The sequence below is a fragment of the Labeo rohita genome, chromosome 6 (genome assembly GCF_022985175.1).
Source record: "Labeo rohita strain BAU-BD-2019 chromosome 6, IGBB_LRoh.1.0, whole genome shotgun sequence".
Lineage (NCBI taxonomy): Eukaryota > Metazoa > Chordata > Actinopteri > Cypriniformes > Cyprinidae > Labeo > Labeo rohita.
In genome coordinates this window covers 24,498,024-24,509,898 of record NC_066874.1, presented here as the reverse complement: position 1 = coordinate 24,509,898, position 11,875 = coordinate 24,498,024, and the positions used below count along the sequence as shown (strand labels likewise).

General features: G+C 36.0%; 1 protein-coding gene across 1 annotated transcript; it reads left to right on the top strand.

The window, feature by feature from the left end:
* The first annotated feature begins 6,250 nt into the window (after positions 1-6,250).
* Positions 6,251-11,736, top strand: apof (apolipoprotein F). Its single transcript, XM_051111384.1, has 2 exons — positions 6,251-6,428; positions 7,274-11,736. The coding sequence occupies exon 2, from the start codon at positions 7,290-7,292 to the stop codon at positions 8,496-8,498; it is 1,209 nt and encodes a 402-aa protein (XP_050967341.1). The 5' UTR covers positions 6,251-6,428; positions 7,274-7,289; the 3' UTR covers positions 8,499-11,736.
* The last annotated feature ends 139 nt before the right edge of the window (positions 11,737-11,875 follow it).

Sequence of the window (11,875 nt, the reverse complement as noted above, 5' to 3'; positions counted from 1 at the left end):
TAAAAGAAACTGATTGTCTGTCTCATGGTCAGCGGTCATTGAAAGTACAGAGCATTCATCAGACGTTGTATCCTTATTGAAAGCTTAACCCAAGGTGACCCCGGTTTCTAAAACTTTGCAAAGAGGATGCATCACTTTCCAACAAATACATGACAATGAGCAGCAGTGAGAGAGAACTTGAATTTTTCAGTTTTTAGCATAAAGTAATTGCAAAAATCAGTGCCAGTTTGCTTCCGGATGCCTTGTACCACATTTTAAAGGCTGGACTCATTTAGGGGACTATATAAATAAAGTAAAATAAAAAATAATAAAAAATAAAATAAAATACAGCATCTAAAAACTTTTTTTCGTGCCTCTAACAATATTTACTTAAAATTATGTATGTGAATATAAATACATGTGTGAGAAAGATTTGCTCATCTTTCATAATAATGTATTGTCCTGTGGATGTCCCATCCTGAAGCTACTCCAGGTAATTTTGTGTAATCCAATTATAACTATCCAGTTATATCCAATTATGATTAAATAAGATTGCCTCGAGTCCTTACACATTTTACTCTTCAGTGGCATCCATAATGACAAATATAAATTGAGGGAGATATATGACTTATTTTCTCACACGTGGACACAAACAAAAATCACCCTTGATTGGTTTTATGTTGAGTTCATCCTTTAGGCTTTATTAACACTTGATATGGCGCTTTGTGCGCGATCACGGCATGTGTGTCACATGTGACTCAAGTGTAAAAATCCCTTTGTGTTTTGGGCCAATAAGTTGGCATGTGAAAATGAGAATCACACTTCTACATATTTCTGCTTGTACCTCACTCCTCCCACCCATTTCTGTGTTTCTCACTTATGTGAGAAATGATGGCATTGACGCTGGAGCCATTAGCGAAATTCATTAGGCCCCACGTAATCAGACAACAGTGAGCTGGTCTCAGTATTTCATAAGAGCATCTCTGATGGCACAACACACCTTGAAGCAGATGGGCTACAGCAGCAGAAGACCACCGAGTGCCACGCCTGTCAGTTAAGAAGAAAAAACCAAGACTAAAATTCACACAGGCTCACCAAAACTGGATAACAGAAGATTGGAAAAAGGTTGCCTGGTGTGATTTCTGTTGCAACATTCGGATGGCAGGGTCAGAATTTGATATAAACAACATGAAAGCATGGATCCATCCTGCCTTGTATTAATGGTTCAGGTTGGTGATGGTGGTGTAATGGTTTTCTGGCATAATTTGGGCCCCTTAGTACCAACTGAGCAATAGCCGTTTCCATCACCCTGATTTTTTGCGCATTTTGAAGTATCACATCAGAAATGACTGGAGGAAACACCAAAATTCGAAAAATCCTTTAATTTGCAAAAACATTGTTATGCTTGCTTGAGGTGGTTTTTGAATTGTGCAAAAAAGGGTTAATGCAAATAATGGTAGATGGAAACGCATTTTGCGAATTAATTCCTCCACACGCACCGAAGAAGTCATGTGACTGCGTTATAGGAAGGGATAACTTGACTAACTAGCAGACTGATCTCATTGCACAGCATCTGAAATGTTGTTATGGTCATTCTAAGATGCCTGAGTCTGCCGTCAAAGTAATTTTGTATAATTGCCTCAAAAAACGGTATTACAAGACTGTGTTCCCAAACAGCTGGTATCTGTCTCCGAAAGCATGGCTGCATGTATTATTTCGTCTGCTCTCTCTGAATCGCAAGTAATTTAGTATATGTGAAAATTATTCATTGGCTTCTCCTACTTTTCTTAGTGATATTTAGTGCCAATTTTTTTAGGAAGTGACGATTTTGTTCTCTTTGACTCGTTGGATGGAAACAGGGCTTATTCGCAAATGTTTTAAGTGGTTTTCCAGTTTTGTGCACAAAATAAATTCACTTGACCATGTCAATCCTTTTACCTTGTGATGGATACTTCCAGCAGTATAACTTTCAATGTCACAAAGCTCAAATTATCTCAGACTGGTTTCTTAAACCTGAAAGTGAGCTCATATGGCCTCCAAAATCACCAGATCTCAATCGAATAAAGCATCTTTGAGATTTGCATCAGGATTTTGGAGAAGGGTCTGGCTGCGGACATGCACTTGCATTTTTAGACTGTACTCTCAGATCTGCACTCTCAAACAACTACACTTTTGCATATGACCTCACTTGCAGTCTATTTTATTTTTCTTTAATTTATTTATTATTTTTTAAATTGAATCTCTCAACATTTTACACCAGTAGCCAGGTGGTGAAGACAAGAAAAACGAAACTAAATTACTGTCACTCGCAATCACCACTTGGACTATCTGCTACCTGCGACGTCACTTGCAATCCACACAAATCGTGCGTTGCCAATGGAGACAAGATACTGTTGTGGTTAAACAAATAAAACTAATTTAATAGCATAATGTACAGGGTCCTGCAAGTCATCTGTTGGAGATAAAAACAAGACCTGCAAATCCGCAATGCGCAAAGTCTCTCGTTAAGCTTTTTTACTCCCGTTGAAAACCATTAACACTTGCTATGGCTTAATGTATTAAGATACATTAAGTGCAATTAAAAGATCAAATTTGTTATATATTTTATTAATTTAACGTACTTTAAGGCAAGCATATGGCCATGAACACAATGCGAAAACTTTCACTCTTATACTTGCCCAGCAAATGCTTAATGTGGCAAAACTGACAATAAAGATAATAAAGACCAAATTCAGTATAAACCTTATTGTTGACAAACTATACACCAGCAGATTAGTGATGGGAAGTTCGGATCATTTTACCGACTCGGACCTTTGAGTCTCGTTCAGCAAAATGAACTAATCTTTTTTCGAGTCATTTCGTTCATTTTAGCAAAATATAATTAAAATGTTGCCTGTTACCTCCCTAACACATCTACTGCTTACACAAACGTTGATCACACTTCAAACAAAACAAAACTATAATGCTATAAGAAACAGAAAAGATTAATTCATTGTTTACCTGGGTCTTTAGTCTATGATTAACTCACCTCGCCTCTTATCTGACAAGTTTTTGGGTTTGAGTGGTTCGTTCATCACGTGACAGCCCCATAAGGTGAACGAACGACTCTAAAAACCCGAAGACTCGAAACAGGTGAACTAATTCCAGTACAGAACCTAATAGGATGTTGCGCATGTGCGACTGAACGAATCACTCCCCGAGACGACTCGTTCGTCCCGAGTCACATTAAAAATGAACGAACCGTTCAAGAACGCAAATATACACAGCCTTGCGTTTATTCTGGGCTCACCTGATTGTCTGTAGTTGTTTTAGTAATGAATAGGAGCATATTGAGTTTAGACTTTATCATCTTAATCCGTTACGCCACGTAAGAAAACACTATATAGCCTACACATACATTATATTAATAAACTGCATATCGAATTTGATCTTTTAATAGCACTTAATACATTAAAGGAGAAGTCCACATCCAGAACAACAATTTACAAATAGTTTACTCACCCCCTTGTCCCGCGATGTTCATGTCTTTCTTCAGTCGTAAAGAAATTATGTTTTTTGAGGAAAACATTTCATCATTTTTCTCCATATAATGGATTGCTATGGTGCCCTGAGTTTGAACTTCCAAAATGCAGTTTAAAAACGGCTTAAAATGATCCCAAATGTGGTTGTAAACGATCCCAGCCGAGGAAGAAGGGTCTTATCTATAGTGAAATGATCGGTTATTTTAATCAAAACAATACAATTTATATACTTTTTAATGACAAACGCTCGTCTTGTCTTACTCTGCATGGACTGTTTTTGTTCCGGTTCATGACAGTTAGGGTATGCTGAAAAACTCCCATCTCATGTTCTCCCTCAACTTCAAAATCGTCCTATATCACTGTTTTACCTTTTTTGCTAAGGGTGTTTGATCTTTTTTGCATGTTTACTTTGCAAAGACTGGGTCAGAACTTCTGCAATGATGTAGGATGATTTTGAAATGATTTTTCTCCCTACAGGAGGAAAACGCTTAACGAGAGTCTTTGCGCACTGCGTTCCTATTCTGCTGTTCTGTGGCTACGAATTTGCGGGTCTTGTCTTTATCTCCTACAGATGATTTGCAGGACCTTGTACGTTATGCTATTAAATTAGTTTTAATGATTTAACCACCACAGCTTCTTGTCTCCATTGGCAACATGCACGATTTGTGAAGATTGCAAGTGACGTCGCAGGTAGCTGAGAGTGCAAGTAGCGATTGCGAGTGACATTGTAATTTAGGGTTTTTTTTCTTGTCTTCACCACCTGGCTACTGGTGTAAAATGTTGAGAGATTCAAATTAAAAAAATAATAAATTAAGTAAAATAAAAAATAAAAAAGACTGCAAGTGACGTCACTTGCGGAAATGCAGGCGTCTGAGAGTGCAGGTCTGGAAATGCATATCTGCAGCCAGACCCTCTTGTGGAAGCCAACAAATCTGCAGCAACTGAATATTGTTGTGATGTTACTATTGACCAAAATCCCTGAGAAATGTCTCCAGCACCTAAAATCTATGCCACAAAGAAAACAGGCTGGTCCATTCCCAACTCCCCACCCAATGATTTGTTAGTTTCCCTGCGCTGACATCAATCCTCTAGCGTCATCTTTAGAAAATGCTCATCTGGCTAAGCCTATTGCTAAACATGCTGTGACATTTGGTAATAATCTAAAACACATTTAAATTCTGGTAACTCGTGGTGAGTCTGATTATTACCAAGTCAACTTTTAAAAAACAACAAAAAAACAGCGTTGTTGCAAACAAACAGTCATTAAAATGTAAGACATTTGGCACACCTTAACTTTTTTCAAATTTTTCTTTTACAGTTTATTTACATTTCTATGCTATTACATTCATGTAGTTCACATACATTCATACCAGAGGAAATGATGGAGAAATGATTATGTGTGAAATGTTGCAACGCCCTCTGTTGGCAATATAATATAGCAGGGTCCAACACCTCAAAAAGCCACTTTTTTTTTTTCAATTTAAGCCTGGAAATAAATAAATAAATAAATATGATAACTATTTACATGAATTAAAGGAGTTCACTTTCAGAATGAAAATTTCCTGATAATTTACTCACCCCAGTGTCATCCAACATGTTCATGTCTTTCTTTCTTCAGTCGCAAAGAAAAACATTCCAGGATTTTTCTCCATATAAACTTCAGTGGAGGCCAACAAGGTCAAAATTGCAGTTTCAATGCAGCTTCAAAGGTCTACATGATCCCACACTCTTCTAAAAGGGTGTTTTTGCAGTGATGCTATAGAAGAACCATTTTTGGTTCCCCAAAGAACCTTTCAGTTCCTAAAAGAATCATTTTGAAGAACATTTTAAAAATCTAAAGAATCTTTTTTAACTATAAAGAACCTTTTCTGCATTTGAAAGGTTTCATGGACGTTCAAGGTTCTTCAGAGAACCACTGATGCCAGTAAAGAACCTTTTTTTAAAGAGTGCAGCACATAATATGTGAGATTGAGCTAGTGCAAGGCGAGCATTTGCGGTTAAAAAGCATATAAATTAATTTATTATAATAAATTATAATTAATTATAATTATTTATTATTATAAATATAAATTAATTCTTAGAAAACTACATGTTCCACTAGATAAGACCCTTATTCCTCAGCTGGGATTGTGTAGAGCCTTTTGAAGCTGCAGTGGAACTGCTATGTGAACCTTCAATCCGTTGGCCATTATTGAAGTCCACTATATGGAGAAAAATCCTGGAATGTTTTCCTTTTCTTTTCGCCTGAAGAAGGACAGACATGAATATCTTGGATGACATGGGGGTGAGTAAATTATCAGGAAATTTTCATTCTGAAAGTGAACTTTACAATTACTTTTTTTTAAAGTCTGACTCACCAGAGTCAGAGTCACCAGAATTAAAATCTGTTTTAGATTATGCAAATATCTGTTATCTCCAAGAAGATGCTGGGTGTTGTATATTGATTCAAATAGTGGACTGAGTGCAAAAATTATGTTTAACATGACTGAACCAAGTGAATCTTTGTGTGAAGGTAATGACCTGTAAGCAAAACCTGAAGACCTCCATCTTTTTTTATACTCACTCCACTAAAAATGTACGCACGGGTGCACAATCCTGCTCTCTCTCTCACACACACATACTCTCACACAGTCTTCCGAGGCATGAAACGAGTATTCTGCAATTTATCTGGGTCAAACACAAAGCCCCTGCACCCCTCCATGGTCTTCAAGAGAGAAAGCAGAGAGAGAATGAGAGGAAGAGAGGGGACATGAGGATAAATAAACAAAACGCCCATAGAACACATTGATCCTCTCCACGTGATGTCACATTCATCACTGGGCAATGGGGCCAGTGAGAGAGAAGGGGCAAAACGGGAGAGAGGGAGATGTATATGTTTTTTGCGAAGGCTGGATTCTAACACAGAGGTGCTATCGGGATTGCTAGAAGGTAGGAGTTTTATTAATCTCATATGAATCTGAAGATCAATCATGTCAAAGGAAGTGTAACATGCAAATGAGTTGAGATATAATTTCCTCTGTAATTTAGATTAAAAAACTGACAGCCTGCATGTTTGAGAAACTTATTTAAAATCATATTATGGAATCTTATGATAGAAGAACAAATAAGATTTTAACACTTTACTAACTTTAACATTTTATTTATTGTATTTCAGTAACTTGAATTTCTGTTAAATATATGGTGTATATTTAGAGAAGAAGGGTATGTAGAACAGCAGGGAAGACTTTTAAAGGGGGAGTCTTTAAAAAAAAATGTGCTCTTCCCTTTTCTTCCTTTTTTCCTTCTTTTTGTCCAGTTTCAAATACATATCTCACATTCTCACCCCTCTGGTGTAGCCACAGCTGCAGATATTTGTGCAGATATGGTATATACATAAACAGCTTCATCGACACCGCATGCACAAACTTAACTTAAAGGGACGGTCTACCAAAAAATGAAAATGAAACATCATTTACTCACCCCCATGTTGTTCTAAACCTGTTTTACTTACTTTCTTCCATGGAACACAAAATATATTTTGAAGAGTTTTGGTATCAGGTTTCAGGTTTCATTCTTCAGAATATGAAGAGTTGCAAAAACAGATAACTCATGTTTTTATTGTGTTAGTTAGCTGTATTTTTAGTTATTTTTACTTTATATTAAAATAACCCAACTGCAGTTTGATTGAGATGTAAAATCTTCAAATGAACTCTTCATATCCTCTTTTGCATTCCTGAAAAATGTTTAACAACTTCCTTTTAAATACAGAAACCATGATTTGCTTGGTGTTGCAGGTCTCCAGAGTTCAACATGATTAAAAGGAATTCAAAACTCAAATGGTTACTTGTCATCCACCTCTTACTATCTGATGTGGTATTTGGCAGAGCTCCACTCCCTCAAAGCAACCCGAAGCCTTCAGTGACTTCAAAAATGTCTCAGACAGAGCAGGTAGAAAAACAAGTGGTTGAAGATGATCTTGCCGCCGCCCATCGGTTGGTTTTAAACCTCTCAGGCTCTCTACAAGGTCAGCTGGCACTCCAAAGCAATGCAAGCTGTGCAGAGCTCTCTAGTGGAGGCTGGAGCGGAAATGGTTTCTCTCAGGAGCTACTAGGGTTGGCAATGGTGCCAGTGCTGGTGTCAGCAGGATGTTTGTTTGAAGCCCAAGCGCTGGTAATGCAACTCTATGCGGTGTTGGGGCAAAATGATACACATGAATTTTTACAGGACATTCTGGTGCTGATAAAGAGAGGAAAAGAGAGGAATTCATCACACAGTGAATTCAAAACTCCTTCATCTCCTTCTATGCTGAACTCTGAGTCACAGCACCACCTACAGGCTGTTATTTTTAACATTCATCAGCTAGCTGAGGTGGGTGAGAATATAGATGAGAGTAAAGTTAGGCTTAGGGGGCAATGCAATGGGTGGGTGAGGGTGAAAGGCACTCGGTTTCTCGGGCAGGCCGCAGAACAGAGCAAGCGACTCAGCCTTGAGGAAGCACAGCAGGCTTGTGGAAACTTGGGATTCCAATGTGCGGGTGTGACCCAGGATGGCGATTCTGTATATTATCGTGTTATCTTGAGGCGTGGAAGTCGCGTAGTGCCTTCATCGAACTTTGAGAGCTGGATTCTGAATTGCAAGGTCGGGTCTGTACGTTGGCGCAGAAACGGGATTCCCCAGCATCAGTGTGTAAATGAAAAAGAGGAGCGAGTGTATACAGTAGTGGAGTGGATTCCGGCAGTCTCAACGCTGTATAATCTGGGAACAGCCGTTTACTATGCTTCGGTTAGCTGCTATGACACTGCAAAAGAAAGAGCAATCTTCAGCACTGTGGATCTGGGCACAGACGCTCTCATGGCTGTAACGGGGGGAACCGCAGGGGTTGCTGGTTATGCATTGGGGGCTGGATTAAAAACGGGTGTGAAGGCAGGGATTAAATATCTTCTGAACAGCATGAAAGAGGAAGATGACCTGATAATGAACCAGAACGCCTGGGAGGATGGAACTCTCACTGTCCAATAAAAGACCAAGGACACTCCGATGAAGATATTCAAGAACAACAGTTGCATTGTGCCAGAGCCTCAAGGATTTTTCCCACCTGCAGTAAACTCATAATAAAGTATGTTCAGTCATAAATACCTTAAAGGGATAGTTTACTCAAAAAAAAAAGAATATTCGGTCATTAATTACTCATTCTCATAGTATTCCAAATCTGTCAGACCTTTGTTCATCTTCGAAACACAAATTAAGATATTTTTGATGAAGAGAGCTTTCTGACCCTGCATAAACAATTTATTTACCACGTTCAAGGGTCAGGAATGTAGTAAGGATGTCATTAAAATTAAAGTCCATGTGACATCAGTGGTTCAACCATAATTTTACAAAGCTACGACAATACTTTTTGTGCGCAAAGAAAACAAAACATGACTAAACTAACATGAACACATTTATTACACTATTTATAAATCTTTGTTAATGTTAGTTAATAAAAAATACAGTTTTTTATTGTTTGTTCATGTTAGTTCACAGTGCATTAACTAATGTTAACAAACACAACTTGTGATTTTAATAATGCATTAGTAAATGCCAAAATTAACAATAATTAAGATTAACGAATGCTGTAGAAGTATAGTTCATTCTTAGTTTATGTTAACTAATGTAGTTAACTAATGTTAACTAATGAACCTTATTCTAAAGTGTTACCAAAAAATATATATTTTTGGCAAACGTAAAAATCCCTTTTGCACCAAAAGTGACATGAAGGCTGAAGGAAAAGTAAATTCACGTCTGTATAGAAGAAATGTTAGTTTATCTAAAGTAAATAAATTTTTACCTATTAGTATGGTTGAATTGGATCATCAAAGGGCAGAAGCAAAGGAATTGGTTAATAAATTGGGAATAAATACATAAAGGGTATATGTGTTATTTAACTTATTTAATTATTGCAGGTTTGCATCATATTCTGAGTTTGCATTTCACAGTTTTTATTATTGTTTTTAATGAATACTAAATCTGGGTTTTTTTGGCGAGTGAGATAAATTAAAGGTTGTTCACATTTAGTCTAGAACTACGTTAAGCGTCACATTTACACAGTGGAAACAATGTCTCTGAAGATTCTGGAACTTTTTTTGTGATTTCTCTCAACATGGAGACAGGAGAGCTGTCAGTCAATAAACGGGAACACAAAGTAAATGGCGTTACTTATTTGAATTTTTTTTGTAAATTAAAAAGTAATCCATTACTTCATTAGTTACTTGAAAAAAGTAATCTGATTACATAATTCATGTTACTTGTAATGAGTTACCCACAAAACTGCTCGTTAAAGCACAGCAGAGACTTATGCAGAAGAGAAGAAATTGTTAAATAAAGTCATTATTTTTGTTTATTTTTGCACACAAAATGTATTCTTGTAGCATTATAACATTACAGTTGCTACCTTTCTGGCCCTTGAATGTGATAATTACATTGCTGTCTATGCAGGGTCAGAAAACTCTTGGATTTCATCCAAAATATCTTAATTTGTGTTCCGAAATTGAACAAAGGTCTTACGGGTTTGGAATGACATGACGGTGAGTAATTAATGACAGAATTATCATTTTTTGGGTGAACTATCCATTTAATATCCAAAAGGTATTTAGAGACATCAGCAGGAAATCATTTTTGGTGGGAAAAAAATAACAGCACCAACATGAGATAACTGTAGCAAACTCATAGAAATATGCATGATATTTGGACTTTTCTATATTATAGTATTATAATATGACATATTATAATGTATTATCAATATTTCAAAAGACTTTTTATGCATCATGTTTAATTTTCTTTTCATCGTGTAAATAGTGCCTGAGCTTGAGCATGTTTCTTAAAGTTTGGTATTTATAGAAATGTTATTTTAGTTACTTTAAAAGGTACTGTATAACAGGAATGAAAAGTAGCCACTTATAACTTAAGATTTATATCAGCTCTCCAGCGTCGACTGAGACTTTGACATACGCCAAGCATGGGTAATATTTAACCTTTATAGGCCATTAGTGGGAGGAACAGAACACTACTAGAATACAAGATAAACAGAACAGGCAGCATAAAACCAAACTTTAAAGCATAAATGTGACCCTGGACCACAAAAACAGTCATCATGGTAAAAAAAGATTTATGCATCACCTGAAATCTAAAAGCTTTCCATTGATATATGGTTTGTTTGGATAGCACAGTATTTGTCCGAGATACAACTATTTAAAAATCTGGAATCTGAGGGTGCAAAAAAATCTAAATATTGAGAAAATCACCTTTAAAGTGGCCCAAATGAAGTTCTTAGCAATGCATATTACTAATCAGAAATTAAGTTTAGATACACTACCGTTCAAAAGTTTGGGGTCAGTAAGACTTGTAATAGTCTTTAAAGAAGTCTCTTATGCTCATCAAGGCTGCATTTATTTGATTAAAAATATAGAAAAAAAACAGTAATATTGCAAAATGTTTTTACAATATAAAATAATGTTTTTTATTTTAACATACTTTAAAATAGAATTTATTCCTGTGATGAAAAGCTGAATTTTTATCAGCTGTTACTCCAGTCTTAAGTGCCACATGATCCTTCAGAAATCATTCTAATATGCAGATTTATTATTAGAATGATCAGTGTTGGATAATATCAACAGTTGTGCTGCCAAATATTTTTTGGAACCTGTGATTTTTTTTTCAGGATTCTTTCATGAATAACAAGTTTAAAAAGTAGTGTTTATTCAAAATATAAATATTTTATAACAATGTAAATTATTTATTATTAACTTTTAATAAACTTTTAATTATTAACTTAATACATCCTTGGTGAATAAAAGTATTAATTTCTTTAAAAAAAAAAAAAAAAAAGAAACAATAACAATGTACTGACCCCAAACTTCTGAACGGTAGTGTATATTTTTACAGTAAGAAATTTATATCTACATGGAACATGATTTTTGGCATAAAAGAAAAATCTATCATTTTGACCTATACAATGTATTTTTGGCTACTGCTACAAATATACTCGTGCTACCTCCGACTGGTTTTGTGGTCCAGGGTCACAACTGGCATGAGAGTTATTTTGCATATGAATATGTAATTGATGTATAACAAGCAAAATCAAATAGAAATGTTTTCTACCAGTATTTCAGTTTTTAAACTCCTTGTTTTTTTATGAATGTATAATCGTGTTTTATATATGCGTAATGTAAAATAAAGAAATGTAGAATAAACATATTCTCACATGTTGATCTCATAATGTTTTCGTGAAGAGATGGTATGGCCTTTTAAATTTCCGCGGTAGTAGGTACCGTACGTCCCTCCATAACATGGCTTTCACTTCGTCATTTCTTGGAACGCTAAAAGAGAGCCTGTGAGTTTCGTTTTTTCCGCTGTTC

Bases quoted from the DNA above. Each gene is read 5' to 3' on its own strand.
- apof (XM_051111384.1), top strand. From the start codon at position 7,290: ATGATTAAAAGGAATTCAAAACTCAAATGGTTACTTGTCATCCACCTC.